Raw genomic sequence first — 22937 nt, 5'->3', positions numbered from 1 at the left:
ATGCTGCTTCAGTTGTTAATCTCCAGCCCAGAGTCACCAAGGGCCAAGGTCATGATCTGTAAGGGGAAAGTAGGGAGGCAAAAATAGCATCATCTTAACAGTACTTATGAGAACTGTCAGGGATCAGATGAGCTGATGCAGGCTGGAAGCTCTAGTGTCCTGCCACTCAGGATCTCAGGCCTTGCCTTCCTTATCTCACCAAAGGGTGTGGTGACCTCATTTTTAACCTTTCCTAACACCGATGATGACAATAAAATGGTAAACACACTCCTTAGAAGTGAATCACATTGTTCCTATTTACTTTTTTTTTTTTTTTTTTTTTTTTTAAATACACAACCATAACTGTTTTCTTTCCTGCCCTTACAGGATCTTGGAAACAAAGACCTCAACAGGGACAAGATTTACTTGATTTGCCAAATAGTCCGAATTGGGAAGATGGATCTTAAGGATACTAATACCAAGAAGTGCACCCAGGGGCTGAGGAGGCCCTTTGGGGTGGCAGGTGATGACTGATGTTCTGCAGTTAAATTTTATTAGAGCACACATTTTATACAGCTGGATTTTAAAGATTATTTCTACACCTCCACCTCTGTAAAAATCTGGGCCGAGCTGCTCTTAATAACTACATTTGTGGCGACTAAGTGAAGTCACTGGTGACTAAGTTCAGATTTATGAGAAGCTCAGCGAATAATGTGGTCCTAAGGTCTGGCACAGAGCACCCAGGCGCATGCGCAGTGCAGTCTGGGCAGTTGGCGCCCCAGCTCCCTAGCACTTGTGAAAAAAGAAGAACAGTGCAGTCCAGATCTAATTATGGGGAGCAAATCATTTTGAAAAAAATATCCAGAATAGGAAATGCAGTTATACAGAGTGAGTCAGGCCGTTCATCTGAGTTCCAGATGAGAACGGATGTTAAGAGAGTGAGGGCACTGCAGGGTCCTTATGTGACGCCAGGAGCCACACAGCTCTACCTTTTCCCTGGCACTAGCTGTGAGTGCGCCTGGAGCTTCATCATTCCTGCCCTACTTTTGTAGTTTATGTGCTATTTGGCTATTAGTGGAAGGAACTATTATTTACCTAATATATTTTCTTTTTTAATTAACCCACTTTATTTCCACTAAAGCATATTTTTCTCAAAAGACGATTTAAAAACTTGTGACAGGCCAATTGGATATACCAGTCTTTTTCTTATCATTAAAATATAACTTTGGGGAGCTGGAGGGATGGCTCAGTGGTTAAGAGCGCTGGATGCTCTTCTAGAGGACCCGAGTTCGGTTCCCAGCATCAGCATCCAGCAGTTCACAACACCTGTCACTCCAGGTGCAGGGCACCAGATGCCTTCAGACTTCTGGCACCCATTCCTACCCATATGTACATACAATCTTTCGAAAAGCGTAAAAGATAAGTTTAAGATCGTGGGCCCTTTCCAAGCCATTTATTTCATCCACTCGTCACCTTTGGGAGACCTTTCCTTCTGCCATCACAAGTCCCCTGGCCTTCCAGACATCCCGGTACACCTGCATCTCAGCTACAAAGTCAGGTGGCAAGGCTCAAGGATTCAACAACTCTGCGTATCTGCCATGAGCATGATCATGGAAAGAGGATATTTCACGCGATGCTTGGATCTTACAGGGATTCCTGCCCCGGGGTTTTGTGTGTACTGAAGAGATTCAACATACACACCCAGCAAGAGCCTTACTGCTCAACTCTGTTGTCACTCCTTTAACCATTTCTCTCCCCTTCTCCTATACCCTGGGGCCCTCCCTCTGATGTTTTTTTTTTTTTTTCCTTCCCTCGTGTTTTATAATCCGCCCTTCTCCTCATCCCTGCCTGGCTTAACTATTTTCTTACTTTCTCCATCTTTCTAGTTATGGACATCACTGACATCATCAAGGGCAAAGCAGAGACGGATGAAGAAAAGCAGCACTTTATCCCCTTTCACCCGTAAGTCATTCCTTCCTATGCCTCTCCAAGCTTCCCACCCGTCTCTCTGCAGCCCTGCGTGAACTGGTTCCTGACCTCAGTCAGGGGGCCAGGTGGGCCTCCCAAGAGAGCATCCTGACATGTTACTGATCCAGACACTTTTACTGCAGCCCTGTGGAAGAACGCCAGGCATGGGGGTGAAGTGGTGGACAAGGTCAACGCGACCCTGCTTATACTTTAGATGGGCAATTAAGCAGATAATCAACCTAAGCTTAAGGCATTAATTACACGTGCAGCAGGGGCCACAGAGCTGTGAAGGAGCAGCCTGTTGGGAGCCTCTTCATGAAAGACACACACACACACACACACACACACACACACACACACACACGTGTATCTGTGACATCAGAATCAGGGACAACAAAGAAAGTAATTGTCTTTTTCTTGCTTGAAAATGACTGCCCATTGAGAGCAATGGCAAGATCCAGCACTCTAAAGATCTCTAGGGACTGGCACCAGCGACTCTGGTCTAGGTGAGGGCTTAGGTCTTATAGAAGCAACTGAGGTCCTTGTTACCTTCCAGAGAGGTTGCTCATGTCAAAGGCTTGGGAATCTTTTCTATCTTGTGAATGCCTACGGCTTGTGGCATCCATGGGTTGCCTCAAACTCCAGAGCCTTGCTGTTGGTGAAGAAGGCACTGTGTCCTCTTGAGCTTTGCACCTAAATGCTTCTGGGGGAGCTCCCTGTGGCAATGTGGGATGCCAGATGGAGACCCTGTTGGGCAGCACATGAACGTTTGTGCTCTCTTTTTCCTTCCTAGGGTCTCAGCTGAGAATGATTTTCTTCACAGCCTTCTGGGCAAAGTCATAGCTTCCAAAGGAGACAGTGGAGGGCAAGGTATGGAGTCGCCGTCACACAGAGCCCAAGTACGAGGAACTTGTGCTGCAGCCCAGGAACCTCTGATGCATCAGTAAATGGAGCCAAGTCCTGGAGCTAGAAAGTACAGGGGGAATCCTGAGAGCGTGAGGTCTATAGCAGCGTATGTAGAAGCCTAGGACAGGCATCTCCTTCACGGCTAACGAGGGGAAGAGCAGCTATCTCCTGTATGCCAGACACTTTGGGTTACACACAATTTCATCCTTACCCAAGTCCTGTGAGGCAGATGCCTCGAATCCTCTCTGCTTTAGAAGATCTGGGCTCAGAGATGAGGATAGTTGTCAGAGGCTGACACAGCTATAACTATGTGTTGCCCAGAGCCCCTGAAGTGGGTTGTTGCATCTATGAATTTATCTGTTATTTTACTAGTCTCTCTTACAGGAGGAGGGTGGGAAGGAAGGAGGGTAGAGAAAGAGGGAAGGAGGGAGGAAAGGATGGAGGGAGAGAAGTACAGTGTTCATGGTAAGTGCTCCCTTCCAGGCCTTTGGGTGACCATGAAGATGCTGGTGGGTGACGTCACTCAGATCCGCAAAGACTATCCACACTTAGTGGACAGGACCACTGTGGTGGCCCGGAAGCTGGGCTTCCCAGAGATCATCATGCCAGGTGGGACACAACTTCAGTGACCTTCCTCAGGGGTACAGTTGAGCAGGGGTGAGGAGCCCAGCTTATATAATTAATTATTTTCCTAAGAGTCGACCCAATTTACTTTATTTCTCTACCTGAACAAAGCACTGCAGACAAGTTTTTCATATACAGAAACCTCTATGTATTCTCAAAGTAAGCACAAACCTGGAAATACATAGACACATACTCCCTTCCTCCAAATTACACTTTACAGACACAAGCTGTCTTTAATAAGGTTTTCAGGGGGCTCTGAAACTTGCTTTGTCACTCAGTATCTCAGAAAGGATAGCATCCTTATTTTACTATACATAAAGCAATCACATTCATCTGGGGTTGGGTATTGTCACTCTCTTGAGTTTTTAAGAGTGTGCATTGTATGGTCTGAAGGACCTATGCTTACAGTAACATGTCCAAATGGCATAGAAGGTATCCAGTGGTTAGGAGTCCCCTCAAGTCTTCCCATGAAGCTCTAACTGCCACTATTAACACATTTACGACATGCATGGATACTTTTCAAAAGGGAGATCATGCAATGACCCTGTTTTGAAATATCCCTCTGGACTTCAGCCTGAGTCTTGGGCTTCAGCTCAATTCATTCCCTCTGACTCATCCTTTTCTTCCCTGTAGTTGAAATGGTGGTTCAGGGTGGGGGCCTGTACTGTGATTTAATTATACCTGCTTTATTGAGATCTCAATTCCAGCCTTGCACCTTCCTTTCTGGAAACCCTGTGCTCCTTACCCTTCACGCGTAGGTTCAACAACACATGGGGATCCATCCACTCTACTTTTGTGTATTTGCCCTGTGGTTGAGGGCCAAGATCATTTCACTTGGTGCTTTCCTTCAGCTTCCCAGAAGGTGTCGCTAGAGGATGGAAATTAAGTGATTTTAACAGAGAAAACATGGCCAATTTTGACCACTCTCCCTCACTTTCTGCTGCTGTTTTTTCTAACATCCCCTGCTATTTATGTCTCCAGCCCTCCTGGCAGGTTTTAAAAACAAAACGAAGCATAACAGAACAAACGAACAAACAAACAAACAAAACACCCCACCCTTTCTAAACTGCTTGGATTCTCATTTTATTAATGGTCCTTCCATCTTCTCCTCCTCCTCCCCTCCACCTCTGTGGTTAACCAGTGTCTGACTTTAACTCTGGTCTTCTCTTCACCCTCAGGAGATGTCAGGAACGACATCTACATCACTCTCTTACAAGGTGACTTTGACAAGTACAACAAGACCACACAGCGGAACGTGGAAGTGATTATGTGTGTGTGCACAGAGGATGGCAAAGTGCTACCTGTAAGGGACTCCAGTGCTCTGAGTGACAGGACCCAGGGGGGGTCCTGATGGGACTGATGATCATAAATATCTGCTATCTAAAGGATCAGAACTGTGGGGAAGACATTGAGACACATGATCAACACTGTAGTTTGCTTAGCACAATGTCTTAGGGTCTAATCAGACCGCGTGTCAGTTGAGTCTTGTTACCTAAGCAATTCTTCAATGTATACTTGCCCAATCCTTGTGCATGCATATGTGTGCCTGTGTGCCTGTGTGTGTGTGTGTGTGTGTGTGTGTGTGTGTGTGTGTGCACGCTTGTTTATAGGTTATCTTTTTGCAGTTACAATGTTTTCACTGAAACTGAAGCTAGTTTAGTTCAAGCTAAATTCATGGTAGAGATCAATACAGAGCCCTGGGCTGGTGTGGAGGCTCAGGATGTCTTCAAAGCAGACATTCTCAGCACTTAATCCAACTCCCCAGCGCTCAGCCAGAAATCTGGGTGGAAAATCTTATTCGCAAATTGGTCTCCAGAGGGTTAGCTGCATGCATCCAAGAAGCAAAGCACATGGTTATATTTACACAGCATATGTCCTGTACCGTCTCTGTCATGTGTGTTTATATCTATTTGCTTACGTCTCCTTTAAGGTTGACAGCAGTTGTGTCCAGTGTGTGGGAAGGTTTTGCTTCTGAATTCTTCCTCTCTGAAGATGAAAATGAGATGAGCTCTCAGCAGAAGTTACTGTGTGGGCAAACATCCCTCCTAGGCCACCTATAGGGAATCAGATAGCAAAGTAAGGGGGTGTGTGTAGATGGATGAGCCAGTAGTCCTAGCCCCAGGGCCTGGAGCTCAGGCCTGATACTGTCACCTTCTGCCTAACCCTGAGGGTAAGGGTCCCTATGTCAGACTGGGTAGCAGCAGCGTGTTCGTTATCACCTCCAGTTTACAAAGAGAGGACAGAAACTCCTGTGGAGCAAACCAAGCCTTAGGTCCTAGGGTTCACAGTGGCTGAGATGGGGGTTGACCCAGGCTCCTCAGCACTGCGTCTGTACAGTAAAAAGATTCTCCAGCTTATTTTCAGCTTCCTTCACATCGAGGCTGCTAGCTGCTTCGGCAAAACTCGGGGAAGACTCAGGACCCATTTTAAATGTAAAGAAGGATTTTCAACTGTCTTTTTGTTCTTAAAACCGTCACAGTTAATTGTTATCTGTTGAGGGAAAAACTCTCCACATCTGTCTCATCCATCTTTTGTTGGGTACTAACACGTTTCTGAAAAATGAAACAAGTGAGACACACTCGTCTCAAAAGAACACACAGGAAGATGGGAGGGTTTTTTTGTTGTTGTTTTGTTTTGGTTTTTGTTTTTGTTTTTGTTTTGTTTTAATCTGAAAGGAAACCGTGTGGCCCCTTGCTTTGAAGCCATTTTTGTCCAGTTACCTGTCCAGAGATCTTTTAAACCTCAGCCTCATTGCTAAGATATCGGTATCATTTACTTTCCGTTTTGGCAAAGGACAAATTAGAAGGGACAGTTAGCAGGCAAACCGCCATCTTGCCTTTTGTCTTATGTATTTTTCTGTCTGCCTTTGCCACTCTTTAAAGCCAGATGTGGGTTGACCGACACACGAACTGCAGACAAGAGTGTGGGCATCTGGGAGACTAAGGAGGAAGGGTAACCATGTGGCGTGCTGAGAGTCTGCAGTTTTATTAGTGAGTGAAGTTATGGGGGAGTTCGGTTGACTGACTATTGAAAATACCGAGGAAGCCTGTGGGAGGCTTTTCTTTCCCTGTTTGTAGAAATGAATATTACTGCCTAATTATGTATCATGCAGCACATTCAAATGCCCCTGAGCTGTATAGTGGGTTCCTGTGAGAATAGTACCTCTGAAAATGTTAATTTCTCTCCAGGCATCTTCAGCAGAACAGACTCAGTGGGCAGTGTGTCAGGCTTACTACAGCCACATTTGGGGTCTCAAGGTCCTTGCTTAGGTGGGGTTATAGCAGAAATGCTAACGAGATGGTGGGTCAGGGATACAGGGTTCAAGTGCCCAGTATAGTATTCTTCCTATTTTCCCTGTGATCTTAGATAGGGCCTTTTCATCTTAAAGATAGGATATATAGCCTCTTCTTGTGGGGGCATAAACAATGCACACTCAGTACCAGGTAGCAGGAGAGCAGTATGCAGTGATGGCTGATCATGGATAAATGAAACTAAAGAAAGGAATTGAGGGAAACTGGCAACCCGCCTGGAGCTAGTTTCCAGAGGTGCTGCCAGGCCAAGCAGATAGAGGTGAGGTGCAGGGTGACAACATGATTAAGACTACAACTTGTGGGACCAGGCAGCCAGGCTCAAAGCCCAGCATATCCTGCATTAGCAAAAGGACCTGTGGACTGGTTCTGTGATCTCTCTGCACCCAAGAGTCTAGAGCCAGCTCTGAATGGAGTCAGTGGTGGCACCATACCCCTGTGACTATCAGATGAGGCAATCTACGTAATAGGTGTCCATTACTTTGGTCTTTATTATTAGAAAGACAAAGTGAGCCCCAGCCCGATCCCACCTGCAGGTGTTAATTGGCATTTCCCCAGGGTGTGGCCTTGTCAATGTAGAGCACATTCTCTCTCAAAGTCATTGACACCTGTGGCACAGTATGGTATGGTCAGGCCTGCATGTGTGGTACCTAGGAAGTGGTCTGAGCATGTGTTAGGACCCTGGGTTCTCCCCATGAGACATCACTTTTCAAGGTCAAGTCTCCATCAAAGCTTCCTGATGCACATAAGTTGTTGACACTAGCTAGACACACTTAGCATTAGTTGAGGGCCATGGGACTAGGCAATATGAAGAGAATAAACCTTGCTGAGACACATGCACTATGTATTATCCCTAAAAACGGACTTGGTCCCTGGTCATCGTATTTTTTTTTTATTTAAAAACATAAAAACGTATTCATTGATGTATCTTCATACATGAATACAATGTGGTTTGAGTAAATGTAGCACAGCACTTTCCATGAGTTCCTCTTCCATGCCCCTCATTATATCAGCCTCCAAACTTCATGTACTCCTAACGTTCTTAACCACAGAGTTCATCTGATGCTGCTCGTGTGTGCATAGGTGCAGGACCATCCCTTGGAGTATAGCAACCTACCTGGTTGAAGTCCTTTAGCAAGACTGTGGGCTTTGTCAGTCCTCCCTAGGGTGTTCCCTTGACACTTTCAATATTCATTTTGGTCTCTGAAGTATGGAAGGTGAGATGAGGACAGTTTTCACCATTCTCAGAATTTCAGGGAAACCTTTTTCTCTGGAATTAGGACATAAAGATTCGTGATCAAGATAGTCTTGTGATATTCAGTTGTCTTCTATGAGGCAATTTCTATATCTATCTATCTATCTATCTATCTATTATTTTATAGGTTGAGAGTCACTGAGGCTACAGAAACTGAGCTCATAAATGTCATCAGTATAAATCTTTGTAGGCTGGAAGGTGAAGGCATGCCAGTTGTTTAAAAGGGGGCATTGCACAAGGAGCTGATGTTGCTTCAGCTTTGCTACTCAGAGCCTCAGTTTACCCAGCTGTGGAACGGCCATAACAGAAGAGGTTATCAGAGGTGGTTATGACATTTGAATTGAGTTGGGTGGCATGGTGCTAGACACAAAGTCCTCTCTAAGAGGTGGAAGCCTTTAGGAAGCATGTTTCAGTTTATTGCTTCTGGAGGCTCTGCAAGGCTTCCTCCTGTAGTAAACAGTGCCTTCCTTCATTTCCAGCTCATGGCTAGTTGGTCTATAGAAAGGGTATTTGGAGAGAGCTCTATGTCCTGGATTTTTTCAATGGATTTTGTCAGAGGAACCAGCATTCTGTCCAGAAGCTGTCTTAGTTGCTGTTGGGAAGAGACACCATGACTAAGAGAACTCAGAGAAGAAAGCATTCAGTTGTAGGCTTGCTTATGTTTCTAGAGGGTTAGAGTCCTTGATATCATGGTGGGAGCATGGCAGCAGACTGGTAAGCTAAGAGCCTACATCTGATCCACAAGCAGGAAGCAGAGGGGGGGGGAGGGGAGAAGGAAAGGGAAAGGGAGAGGGGGAGGGAGGGAGGGAGGGAGGGAGGGAGGAATGGGGAGAGAGAGAGAGAGAGAGAGAGAGAGAGAGAGAGAGAGAGAGAGAGAGAGAGAGACTAGGCCTGGTATGGGCTTTGAAAACCTCAGTGACCACCCCCAGTGACACACCTCCTCCAACAAGGCCACACCTCCTAATTCTTCTCAAACAGTTCCACCAAGTGCAGACTTAGTATTCCAGGGGCCATTCTCCTTCAACCCCTGCAGAAGCTGAACTCAATTCTTGCCAGTACCTTGACAAACAGAGGAGCTTTTCCGTGTCAGTGGGAGGTCTTCTTTCCCACAATGTAGCTCTGTCCCCAGGGGTCACACAGAGCACCAACCTGTTGCCAGCTTTGGTGACTCAGTCTGGCCATGGTCATGGGTCCATTAGGGTGTCCCATGGAATCTGGTGACAGACCTACTCTCACTCATGAAAAAATTCTCCAGGGGCAGTCAACTGACAGTCTGGAGATTTGAGGTGGAAAAGTGTGGCATGAAAATCACATTTGGGCCCCTTCTGGGTAACCATGGCTTGGATATTGTACTGAGGCCCAAACTGATTTAAAGAAAGGAAAGAGGAGAGCGGGGGTGGGGGTGGGGACCTGGGGGGTGGGGGTGGGGACCTGGGGGGTGGGGGTGGGGTGGGGTAGGGAAGCAATGAGAGTTCGGAGCTGGTCACTTAGCTCCTTTCTGAAGCACTGAGGGTGACTGTGTGTGTCTCCGTGTGTCTCTGTGTGTATGTCTGTGTGTGTGTGCACAAAAATCCTCTACAGACATGCATGTTCTGCATTCTCTTTGCTCAGTGCTCCGCCCATATTTTCACTCAAAGCCAGCATAGAATCGCCAAGATGCCTGGCTGTCTTCACCTCCAAGGACACTTTCCCAAGTCCTCAGCTGCATTTACATGTCCCTCCTTTGCATGCAGTAATCTGTCAGTCTCCCTATCTGTCTGTCCATCTGTCTGCCATCAAATCCCATTGTCAAAATGACTGGTGAACTCTCCTGAGCTTTTCCCTCCACAAAGTTCAAATTATGTCCATTCCTCTAGAGCATTGGTTCTCTACCTTCCTAGTGATGTGACCATCTGATATGGTTCCTCATAGTGTGGTGACCCACCCGCAGCCATAAACTTATTTTGTTGCTGTTTTCTAACTATACTTTGCTACTGTTATGAATTAGAATGTAAACATCTGACATGCAGGGTATCTGACATTCAACCCCTATGAAAAAGGGTTGTTTGACACCCCTCCCAAAGGGGTCGCGACCCACAGGTTAAGAACCACTGCTGTAGAGTCTAGCCTAGGTGTGGCCCCAGAGAGTGCTCCTGGTGTGCTTCGCTGACTCATTCCTCCCTCAGCCTCTCCTCTACACTTGTCCTCACAGCAGGCACTTGTGTCTCTCTGAAGCTGCTGCCATCTCCCACTGCCCAGCAAGCACCTACCCACTGCGGTGTGTTAGCTTTAGGACTCCATCAGAGAGGGGTTGCCACTTGTAAATGTTATATGGGCGTTCAGTTCTGGGTAACAAATAGGATTAGCAAGACTGGCAGCATGCAGTAACTCCAAGGCTGGTTACCGTTTATGCTAAGGCAGCCGCATCAGTGCCTGGCGGGCTCCAGTGCATTTCAGAAGAGACATACTAGAGTGTCGGTAGTTGAGCAGCTGTCACTTGTAGGTTGGGGATGACAGTGTAGAAATCTGTGATGTAGAAAGGCTGTCAGAATAGGAGCCTGGCACGATGGTTAGGGAAGGCGAGGCTGTTCTTTGACCCCAACATTAGCCTTGGCCTTGGGGCCAAAACTGCCTGACCTCAGATAACGGCAATGTTATAGCATTTTCTCTCCATCTTGTCTTGGTCAGAATGCAATTTGTGTGGGAGCCGGGGACAAGCCCATGAACGAATACCACTCAGTTGTGTACTATCAAGTCAAACAGCCACGTTGGATGGAAACAGTCAAGGTAATAATGACATTAACAGTCACAATGGTAGCAAACGCTTTGCAGTAAGTTGGGTGTTCTATCTAAACGATCCACTTATTGCTTACAGGTCCACTGTGAGAGTGTATTCTATTTCCCTCATTCTATAGATGAGGACATTGGCACAGAACAAGTTAGCAGCTTGCCCACAACCCCACTGCTACTGTGTGCTAGAGCTGGGGCTGCAACCTGGCTTATGCTCAGGGTCCACGCTCTGCTCTGCCAGCAGACAGATGAGGGTGGGCTGGGCAATTAGCATCCTGCATGCTGCTTAGAAGTTAAGCTTTACAAATAAAGCAACATCCTCAGAGGCCCAGGGCTCATATTCCAGCGCCACCATCCCTTCACCAGATGTTTGATCTTGGGCAAATCATTCCGTCACTCCGCGCACTGCTTCCTCCTTTGTAAAATGAGGGTAGTGAAACTGGGAAGAAGACGCTATTTCACACAGAAGCCTTCATAAAAGACTGTGCACTCAGTCAATACACTTCCTTGCTGGCTGCCTTAGATGATGAGAGGCTGGTGTGTGGAATCCAAACTGGACATGACATGTCTTCAAGTGTCTAACACTTCCCCTTCTACATGACAGTTTAACCATTCCAGGCACCTTCGTGCCTGCTCCATCGTTCCAGTTGGCTCTCTGTTGCTATGAGAAACACCAAGACCAAAGGCAACTAGAAGAGGAAAGGCTTTATTTCATCTACATTTCCAGATCACAAGCACTATGAATGTTGAAAGCAGGGTCAGGAAATCAAGCAGGAATCTGGGAGCAGGAATTACTGGCTGATGTTTAGCTAGCTTTCTTACATAGCCCAGGACCACCTGCCCAGGAATGGTAGTGCCCACTTGGGCTGAGCCCTCACACATCTGTCATCAATCGAGGCAACCCCTCACAGACATGACCACAGGCCAATTTGATCTGGATAATTCTTCAATCGAGGGTCCTTCTTTGCAGGTGACTTGTAGGTTACAGTCAAGTTGACAATAAAAGGATAGTGATTGAGCGGGGTGTTGGAGGAGAAGAATGTAGTGATTTGAAATGTGTAGTACAGTGTCCTTCAAAGTCTTTCTCATATAAGTCTCCCAGTCCCACAACACTCAGAAGCTACCAAATGGTGCATCTTTTTTTTTTTTTAATTTTTATTTATTTATTATTTATACAGTACTCTGCCCTTATGTACACCTGCAGGCCAGACCTCATTCTAGATGGCTGTGAGCCACCATGCGGTTGCTGGGAATTGAACTCATGACCTTTGGAAGAGCAGTCAGTGCTCTTACCCCCTGAGCCATCTCTCCAGCCCCCTGGTGCATCTTTTTAATAAGTACTTCCTGATTAAATAAGCATGATGGATATTGAGAAATTTGAGCCAAATATGGGCTTCAAATGGCAGATCCTTCATTTCAGATTCTGATGTGGATGTGCTGCTCTGCAGCCCCACAAAGGAAAGAGAGTAGTGCATTTCCTAAGCCCCATTGGCTAGTGAGCTGCCCCCTTTCCTCACAGAACCATATAGTATAGCATTCTGCTGAACATACCTTAACAATTTCTTGTTCTAATCTGGGCAGGTGTGAACTTAGACAGGCAGGCTTTGAACAGTATGTAAGAATATATCATGTTTCCCTTCATGGGGTGCCCTGTTCAACTCTGGAACCAACTGACCATACTTACTAGAGGGATGCAGAATGATGGAGCCATCTTTATTTAGCACTGAGTTACAGAAGTCATCATCCATGAGAACATGGCCTCCTCTGACCCACCTCCATGGGCTCTGAAGCAGTAATTGAGCTTGTGTCTGGTAGCACCTCCACGGTGGCCCAGTGAGCTAGCCACCAGTTATGTCGACCACTTAGTCAAAGTGCAACTGTCGTGTAGTTTTCTTGTAAGTAGTGCCAAGCAACCTGTGTTGTTTTATTCAGTAGGGAAGAGTGATAAAGCTTTCAGGAGAATGTGCATCTATCAAGGGCAAAGATAGCTTTTGTAAACAGTGCATCAGATAGAAGTGGCTGTATGTACAAGTTGCCAGGTCATTATAATAGGCAGTGAGGAACATCTCCTTTGGAGCAACTTTGGAAGCAACTCACTGGAGAGTGAGACATAAGCAAAGCTTTAACTGTCTTTGCCAGATAGCAGTAGATTCTTTCCTCAGCCTGTGCTTTGCCTACAGACTCAGGGCAGACAGGCACACGACTTCTTTTTGGTGATGGATATTCACACCATGGTACCTGCCTTGTCATTTATGTTCCTATTTTCCACAATAAATCTCTTTGAACACACTGTCTAGAAAAGGACTGGGTAGCCTGTGAGCGCTCTTGCTTGCTGCTAGTCATTGCCACATAACTTTTATTGTCACTTGTGTGGAACATGGCCTCTTTGGGTGCAGGGACTACCATGCATCACTTGTGCCATGCATGCTTGCAGCTCTTGGGAACCTTCTTTAGGGGAGGACAAAGGAGGCTGCAGGATGCCTATGGGCCTCTCAGCTCTTTTTCTCAGTCTGAAACACAGGCAGAAGGGTGGATCTCCTCTATCTCAAATCTTATTTTTTTTTGAAACAGAAACTGTTACAACACACACACCACCGTTTGTCTTTGAATAGTCTCCCGCATGGTGCAGGCTTACCTTCCTTTCAAATCCAAGGATGATTCTCCAAACTAGCCTAGCTGGTCTGTGTTGTCCTGAATTGCCCATGAGACTCAGGGAGCAGTGTGCTCAAGAGCCATGCTGAAAGCACTTCAGTTAAAGGTGCCAGTGGAGTAGAGGTGTTTGCATTGGAGGATGCTGCTGAGGTCACCTGGGGGTGATTGTTCTCCTGTAGTGGCTTTGAAATCAAAAGCATCAGGACATATGTCCCAAAGAGGACACACACACACACACACACACACACACACACACACACACACACACACACACACGATTAAAGCACTTTTATCAGTTTGCATATGTGAGAGCCATCAAGCATAGCCCCCAATGGCCATTGTTAATTTGCTAAATCTGGCTTCAATCCACAGGGCTCCTGGGGTATGCAGGAAAAATGTGCATGCTGCAGCTTGCAGTGCATCAAGTCACATGCTAAAGTTATGTGACTTTTATATCAATTTGGGGAGATTCATTTTTTTCCCTCACTATAATTTATGAACCTCTTTTCATTGGCCGGGGATGCAATTTGCCAAATGGATTACATCTGATACTTTATTTTCTCCTTATAGCTAGTTCTTATGTAATTTATTTACAGCTCATCAGTCTTGATGGATGGGAAGTAAATCAGCACATAGTGTTCCAAGTGAAATGGCCAGGCTGCTGAGGTGGGGGTTGGGTGGGGCTGGGGTCCCTTCAGCTCCCTGTCTCCTGAGCTGTTGTTTCTGCCTGCTGAGGTGGCTGTCCCTATTGAAGACATGCAGAGGATCCATCTGCGGTTCATGTTCCGACACCGGTCATCACTGGATTGTGAGTATGCCACTCATGCTATGCCTGCAGTCCCAACAGAATAGCCGGATGGCTCTTGTTTTTTCAGTTCTTTTCTTCTGACCTTGCCATGCTGTTTCCAGCTAAGGATAAAGGAGAAAAGAACTTTGCCATGTCCTATGTGAAGCTCATGAAAGAGGACGGGACCACTCTCCATGACGGCTACCACGAGTTGGTTGTTCTCAAGGTAAGGTGGAGTGGGGCCTGCAAGAAACATAACCGTGGTGGCAGGATGGCCTAGGTGCTAATGGCGGGGACTCCAAAATGGTACTCACCAGGGTTCATGAGCTTGGACAAAATCTGAACTTCTCTGGACCCCAGTTTCCTCTTCTTTGAGCCCTCAGTGAATCCTGAGGAGGAGGAGGAGGAGGAGGAGGAGGAGGAGGAGGAGGAGGAGGAGGAGGAGGAGGAGGAGATGATGAGACATTGTTGACAGTGATGAGCAAAGACCTCAGTAAGTGGAAATGCTATTGTTACTGAAAGAAACCAGCCCTGAGCTCTTGCCAGGAATCTGTGGAAACAATTGAGGGATCATGTTACACTGTAGCTGTTACAATCTAGGGCCCGGGAGCCTGCTGCTCAGTTCACAGCTTCCTAAGTCTCAGTTTCATTTTCCTTTTTTCCTTTGTTTCTTCTTCTTGGAAGGAAGGGAAAGGGACAGTCCCAGGGATTGAACAGAGGGTGTCATCTGAGCCAAGTCACTGAGCTCCGCTGTTTCATTTTCCGCAAGCAATACTTTAGTCTACTCATGATATTATAACAAAATACCCGAGGCAGGCAGGGAGTCAAAGAAATTTCTTAGCCCACAGCTTTGCGGGCTGGAGAACACAGCACCCATACTACTAAGCTTTGGTGATGGTTGCCTTGGCTGTGCCATATCATTGCCTAGAGTTTATGTGTGAAAAAGAGACCGCTACCCAAACAGGAAGTCAGATTTGGTGTGGCCAAGCTCAGCATTTTATAACAATCCTTTCTTAGGAAGTAACCCGGATCCCAGGGAGGGCAACCTTAATTCCTTCCAAGGACAGTGTCCCAGTGGCCCCAAAATCTCCAAAAGCTCTTGTGAGTTCGGTTCCACACTGGCCAGCAGGTGTCCAGCATGCAAGTGTTGGGGACTGTATTACTTACTTCTCTCACTGCTGTGACAAAATAAATCCCAGGCAAGAATGCTGATGGAGGGAGGGACTATTTGGCTCATATTTCCAGAGTAAAATGCACCATAGTAGGGAAGTTTTGGAGACAGGAGCGTCAGACAATTGGTCACACTGTACTTCAGTCAGCAAGCAAGAGATCTCCACCTGTAATCAGGGACCCAGCACGGGGATGATGTCGCTCACATCCAGGACAGGTTTCCCCAACCTCAATCAATCTAATTTATTATTTTATTATTTTATTTTATGAGACAGGGTCTCTCTGTGGAATCCCACTGCCCTGGAACTCCCTATGTAGACTAGGCTGACCTTCAACTCATACACATCTGCCTGCCTCTGCCTCCTAAAAGCTGGAATTAAAGATCTAGGCCATCATAGCTGGCTAATTAACTCAGACTAGGAGCTCTCTCAGAGCTGTGGCCAGAGGCTTGTCTCCTAGGGGATCCTAGATCCCGACAAGCTAGCAGTAGGAACTAACCGTCACAGTCAAGCCACAGCAAGCGTGTGGAAACGCAACACGATGTAGGGGCTGTGTAAGCTCTCAAGTGTATACTTACACCCACTCTTCTGATTTTGGCCTCCAAAGGCTTGGGCTGCACACAAAGTGGTGTGGGGAGTGTTTTCTTGCATCTTGTGTGCATCAGCACAGGAGGAGACAACTATCAGGCCCAGGCTGGAGGAAGAGCCCGCAGCAATGAAACGGGCATAGTTAAGAGATCAGTAGAGGCCAGACCTTCATCTCTGATTTCTCAGTTCTCAGGCTGCGCTTGCTCTGACACCCATGTTGGTCTCAGCCACCGTATCTGCATCATACTTTTCTGTGAGACTCTTTGATTTTCTGCAGCCTGTTTTCTCCTTCATCACACTGGGAGTATTTCTTGGCTTGAAAGTCTTTCTTCCCCCAACAGTCTGTGACCTTCTTGGGGACAGAGGAGCAATGACAGCTCATTTTCCTTTCCAATTAACTGCACCAAACCTCATTTTCCTCACCTACAAACTGAGGATAGTAAGAGTTGTTTCGAATGGTCGTGGGCCTTAAATGAGGTGAACTGATACCAAAAGGGGACCTGGTACAGCTCCTGCTACACTGTGAGGACACAGTAGGCTTGGATTCCCATAATGCCTGCTCTCTGCTCAGAAGTCCCATTGACATAGATTGTGCATGAGAAAGATGGCCCAGAACGGCCAAAGAATGAATCCAAGGCGACATGGACTTGAATGATAGAAAAGGTCCAGACCTATGGCTTTTGTCACTAACCTCTAGTGGTGGGCATCTTACCTTTTCTTTTTGCCTCAAAAGTTCAAGATGCATTATTTTTGGTCTCGGAGTTTCAATGCCCTTATAACCCATTAATGCAGTTCATAGAACCACCCTGTTTCCACTAATGAGATTTTTGGATTCCTACCTGTTTTGTGGGGGAACAGCCCTGCCTTCTATTGCTTCTCTGATGGTTCCCTTGCTCTTTGAGAACTCCCCCACCTTACAGTGTATATACTTCCACCACCATAAGCACTGTGTGGCACCACATATGTGGTCCTTGCCCTGGAGCAGTAACCAAAGTGTTGTTTCTAGGGAGACAGCAAGAAGATGGAAGATGCCAGTGCTTACCTGACACTTCCTTCTTATCGACACCACCACGTGGAAAACAAAGGAGGCACTCTGAGCCGGAGCTCCAGCAGCGTTGGGGGGCTTTCTGTCAGCTCCCGGGATGTGTTTTCCATTTCCACCCTGGTGTGCTCCACAAAGCTCACCCAGAACGGTAATGGAAACTGAAAGTTGGGTCGGCTGGCCTTATGCACATAAGCATAAAGCCTAGGGGAGGTCAGATGCAGACGGTTTAGCCAATAACAACAGTCTCCTTCTGGACTCTTCTCTTAGTGGGTTTGCTGGGTTTGCTGAAGTGGCGGATGAAACCACAGCTGCTCCAGGAGAATTTAGAGAAGTTGAAGATTGTGGATGGAGAGGAAGTAGTGAAGGTCAGTGGGGCTTTGCTTGGGTCCAAGCTGTCAGAGGCGGAACACAATTTTGAAGGAGTGGTTTGGCTTGAATTCTGATGCTAACGTGCGGCCCCAGTCCACCAGGAGGAATCTCTATCGGGAAATCCAGGCAGGCACTGAACATTGGACACCAAAACAACGGGCTGAATTAGGCCCTGGAAAGAAACCAACTTGGATGTAGATCTCAACTCCCCCACTTCCATGCTTTATGTCATAATATTATGACTATGACACAGTTCTCAGGATTGTTATGAGCCTCTGAAGTGATAACATTTAAAAATTACTCAATGCAGGCTCTTATGCATAATGCTTAATAATAGGTGAGCTGCAGCATATCAAACATGGGAAATTCAATATACATGAACTAATATTTTTGTTGTTACACACTGTCACACGCAGCAATATAGTAACAGTATAGCCTCTTAATACTATGTGCATATTGGTAGAAATACAAAAATAATTCATTTGTGCTGCTTTGGAAAGCATTATATATTAAAGATGAAAAAGAGAAAGACACCAGGGCTTACATCTTAAGTAAAACAAGCAGAAAATAATGCAAATGCCAGATACTGCTTCCTCATGGCAATAGAGAGCGCAGTGCTTCTAAACAGCAGGCCTAATTAAACCAGCTCTCCTCTGCAGCACTATGAATTGGAACAGGTCTCCCAGTGGGCCTGGTGATCGTGTTTCCACAAAGAACTTGGGATAGCTAGAAAGCAGAGATCAGACATTTTTGTGTGGTCACTTTGAGTCTAGAGAGACCATGGAAAATTTATCGACTTATTCCTTAGGAGGGAAGAGGAGAATTGAGCTTTATTTAATTGCCCAAACTTGGAGAAACAAGGGCAGAATTTCCTGATCAATGCTTTAAATATACACTGTTGACCCATCTACTTAGTTTAGGAATGGCAAAGGAATTTCCCCAAATTAGTTGCAACTGGGCAGCCTAGACAAGTCAGCTTGGGGGCAGGATCACATTGTCTTCTTGTTTTCCATTACTTTCTTCCTTAAAAACATTTGGTTAGTGAATTTTGATATATATATATATATATATATATATATATATATATATATATATATACACACACACACACAATAAGTGCAGCTCAAAGAATTCTTATACGTGTCCACCCCATCTAACTTATGGCCATAAGGGTGCAGGATATTGCTACGTTTGCTGAAAGGTCCTCATTCACCTCCATCAGAGGGGCAACCATTAGGCTGACCGTGATTGATTGATTGATTGATTAGTGGTGGTGGTAGTGACGTTGTTTCACCCTTCCTCTTGGAGGTCATAAATACAGATAGACTGAGAATGGGCAGTGTATGTCGGACTTATATTATTTAATACAACATTTGTAGTGCCTTCCTCATTGTTGTGCATGGAAGTGGGTTGCTCTTCTGTATGGTGCAGAATCTTCTAATGGGAAATGTCATAATATGTGCTTCTGTGCCATTGATGTGAGATCAGGTCACTCTAAGTCCTGTGGCTTACGCATGAAACTGCTCTAGCCCTTTGAATGTGGCATGTTCTCTTGGATGTGTGCCCTTGTTCTCTTAGGAGGACACAGAGGAATGAGATTTGTGGGATATCTATCCTCTTTCTGAATGCAAATGTCCTTCTTAATCCAGTTCCTCCAGGACACACTGGATGCTCTCTTCAACATTATGATGGAACACTCTCAAAGCAACGAATATGACATCCTCGTCTTTGATGCTTTGGTAAGAAACTGGGAATAATTGGTCAGCAACATCAGGCTTGAATGCTTGTCTCACTGTGAGACAAGTGAGAACACGTGGGTCTGTGGTTCTTGCCATGAGTGTCTTGAGGTTTTAGAACCTTTGGCAAGCAGACTGGGTCGCTGCTGGTTCTCTTCCATGTTTGCAGTTCATTTGATAATTTGAGGCTTGGCAGGGATCTGGGGTGGATGTGGGGGTTAAGTGTTGGTGTCAGATTTTTGGTGTCTGATTGACAGTTCATGAGACTGGGGATTGCTGAATTACCACCTCTGCTTTCCAGGGTTTCCAGGAAATAGTCTGAGTCCAGGTTATAATGGACCCAGAAACTACCCTATCTCTCGTACCATTTCTTCTTAGTGTCTTATAATTGACCAGGATTATTCTACTCTTCCCAGTGAACTTTTCACCATGGAATGCCATCAGGACTTTATTTCTACCTCCCCCTAGCATATCTCTCTTGTCTCTCTTGAAACTCCAATTTTCTTCATGTGATGTGAAAAAAATCCCGGGAAACCCCTGGGGATGGAGGTATAGCGCTGTGTTACAACACTCACCAGCACGTGGGAGGATCTGGGTTTCACCTGTCATCACTGTCAGTCGATAAATTAATTAGTACAATCAATATCGTTTAGAGGAAAGAAAGAAAAACTATGAGGGTTATCCACAGCCAGCAAACACTTGGTGCGATAGCTCTGTGTCATGGATGTTTGCGTTATTAGATAACTGTGGCTTTTGCAAGTGTAATTCAAGAAGAGACCCCAGAATGCTAGCCTTACAGGACAGTTGCTTCATGACTAAAGGGCCTTTGATTAAATTATCGATGGAAGTGCTGAATGTTGCATGAGCCTCCTGGAGGTCCATAATGCACAGAGGTATAGGACTGACTCTGGAAGTCCTACAACAAAGAAGGCAGTCTAACGACAACCCGAGACTTCTTCTCGTTGAGTAGAAAATCCTTTTATCTTCTAATACCCCGAAGCACACTTTTTGAAATATTCTTTTTTTTTTTTTTTTTTGAGAGACAATGTATTAATGAAAAGGATTAATTATTCATTAGAGGGATTAACTCTTGGACAAAAGAATTGTGACAAGGGTTCAGTTATGCCAGGTGAATAGGCTCCTGCTCTGGGCATCCTCCCAGAGCACCCCCAATAATTCTGACTCTTCTTCAGATCTATATTATAGGACTCATTGCAGACCGGAAATTCCAGCATTTTAACACAGTTCTGGAGGCTTACATCCAACAGCATTTCAGCGCTACCTTGGCCTACAAGTAAGTAACTGTGTGTGCAGGCGTTTCCTTTGCACCTGCATTTGTCCTAGATACACGGGACACAAGGAACTTGAGGATTTCCCATTGGCACTAGTCGGGGTGAGTTCTCCCTCTTCTAATGAATTATTCAACCCATGCTTAGATGATTCACATAGCCAAAAAATAACAAAAAATCCAGAGATTGGGTGAATAGCTCACAGCGGCAAATAAACAACTAGTTTATTGGAGCACTGAGCTGGTCAACTGTTGTTTATTGAGACAGTACCTGTGAGCACCAGTGTGCATGCGCAGAAGCTCAGTGTTGATTGGATGAAGGAGACTCAGAGTCGAGACGTGGAAGCTCGAGGGAAATTTTGGTGGCAGCCGGCTTAGGAAGAAACCTTGAAAGATGGGCTCAGTATTCCAAATTCTGACCTTCCAGTGATGGACAGCTATAGAAAGTTTCTAATCATAGGCGCTCCATGACAGTCACAATGGCATGTCTGGATAGAAGAAGCTGAAAAAGACATTACCGTCACTCTTACTCATTCCTGATTATGCCTAGTTTTTTCCTCATCAAAAGATTAGTTTTTACCTCACTACTTTATCATTGCTGGCTTTTTTATGAGCAGGAAATACTTATTCATTGCCTATAATAAATATATTTTTAAGCAGTTATTTTTGTGCTTGCAAATGAGTCGTGAGCTTTGCTGCACTACCACCTTTAACCTTTGATTGAATGCCTTATAATTTCCCGAGCAAACTAATTACCATGCTGTGGACTAGAGAGAGATGTATTTTGAAAATATTATCCCGTATTCAGGAAGTTGATGACGGTGCTGAAGACTTACTTGGATACCTCCAGCAGGGGGGAGCAGTGCGAGCCTATCCTCAGAACTCTCAAAGCTTTAGAATACGTGTTCAAGTTCATTGTTCGGTCGAGGACGTTATTCTCACAGTGAGTATTTGCGTGCAAGAGTGATTGATTAGCTCTGCAGTCAATATAATACAATAATATTTTTCACTGTAGGATATTTTTCTCTTATTTAAAATAGAAGCACTTTTAAAAAAGAAATTACACGAGGATTGGAGATCTGGCATGGTGTTGGAGAGCTTGCAGACCATGTATGTGGCCCCAAGCTTTTATCACTAGTATCACAAACAAAACAAAGACAGACAGGAAAAACAAATTGCTGGATTTTGATTTTAGAATAGGAACATTGAAAATTCAAGTCTAGTCTAGAGATCATAAATATATAATTTTATTCTCAAAGTTCATTTGGGAAATACAAAAGGAATAATACCACATGACAATTATATTTCACCCAGTGAATGTGATTTATGGGATTTGAGGCTACTGTGTTTAACATTCTTCATCTGAGTTAAGATTATTTAAGGAAAATTTCTAGAAACCTGCGTTCCATGTTGGAAGGGGCTGCCAGTGGGAGAGCGAAACTCAACCGGTTTTCCGGTAGTTTGCCTCTCACAGGCTATGACAGCAGGTAAACTGGTGTCTGAGGCTTTGCTGCCTGTTCTAGAGTCTCACAGCCAACAAGTGTGATTATGTGTCAGGGAACCGTAAGGGACTTTGATGGTCAGGATCAGAGTTTGGCTGTCTCCCTCCCTGAAAGGCTCTGTAACCCACCAAAGATTAGCTGTGTGGTAAAGTTAGGTGGTGTTGATTAGATGTGCGTTAGATTGGTTGTATGTGGTAGGAAATAAGAAAAAAAATCTTCAAGGGTTATAGTGGCTAGACCAGCAGTTCTCAACCTGTGGGTCATGACCCCTTTGGGGGGTTATAAAACAACTCTTTCACAAAGGTCATCTAAGACCATCAGAAAACACAGATATTTACAGTATGATTCATGAGAATAGGAAAACTGCAGTAATGAAGTGGCAAGAAAAAATAATTTTATGAGTGGGATTTACCACAACATGAGGAACGATATTAAAGGGTCACAGCATAAGGAAGGTTGAGAACCACTGTTCTAGACTCTTACTAGCATGAATGAAGACTACTCAACAAAAATTGACTTAGAGAGACACAAGACTTCATTTTCGTTTTTCTTGTGTGAGGGCTACATAGTCAATCGGCCGAAGCTACCCTTGCTTCCTTGTCACTCCAGGAATATTATATGCCAAGAACAGTCTTAGGCCACGTGCTAAGATCTTAATCAGACAGTGTGGCTGTAGTTCTCAGTGAACTGTGTGCTCATGGTCATGTGTGCTGTGGGTAAGACCAGTTACTTACAGTTGAGATACCTTACCAAAAGAAAGCTGGAGAGATACCTTACCAAGAGAAAGCTCAAGTCTCTACCCATCCTCTGATAGCGACAGGGGATGGATGGCACATGTTTCACACTCAACAAGGTATCTCCTTTGTAATTTTCCTTAAACACTGACATTTCAGGTAAAGAACAGAATGATGCCCGAATCCCGAATGTCTTAGTTTATTTTAAAAAGTGAAATATCTGTTCCAAAGTCCCTAGCTTGCCAACGAGTTAAATCT

At 45.2% G+C, this 22937-nt stretch overlaps 1 protein-coding gene across 1 annotated transcript in view; it reads left to right on the top strand.

Annotated features, from left to right (window-relative positions):
• The window catches only part of Dock2 (dedicator of cytokinesis 2), a 403715-nt gene that overhangs the window by 58606 nt on the left and 322172 nt on the right, over window positions 1-22937 (top strand). The window contains exons 10-22 of the mRNA XM_051167750.1: window positions 367-502; window positions 1866-1941; window positions 2741-2817; window positions 3337-3462; window positions 4656-4780; window positions 10708-10806; window positions 14197-14269; window positions 14371-14474; window positions 17012-17198; window positions 17318-17415; window positions 19069-19158; window positions 20349-20449; window positions 21252-21386. Of these exons, the coding sequence (XP_051023707.1) occupies window positions 367-502; window positions 1866-1941; window positions 2741-2817; window positions 3337-3462; window positions 4656-4780; window positions 10708-10806; window positions 14197-14269; window positions 14371-14474; window positions 17012-17198; window positions 17318-17415; window positions 19069-19158; window positions 20349-20449; window positions 21252-21386 (1427 nt within the window). The remainder of the gene's footprint in view (window positions 1-366; window positions 503-1865; window positions 1942-2740; window positions 2818-3336; window positions 3463-4655; window positions 4781-10707; window positions 10807-14196; window positions 14270-14370; window positions 14475-17011; window positions 17199-17317; window positions 17416-19068; window positions 19159-20348; window positions 20450-21251; window positions 21387-22937) is intronic.

This window comes from Acomys russatus, chromosome 25, assembly GCF_903995435.1.
Source record: "Acomys russatus chromosome 25, mAcoRus1.1, whole genome shotgun sequence".
NCBI lineage: Eukaryota > Metazoa > Chordata > Mammalia > Rodentia > Muridae > Acomys > Acomys russatus.
The sequence above is the reverse complement of the archived record's forward strand: the minus strand, read 5'-3'. Positions and strand labels throughout refer to the sequence as shown.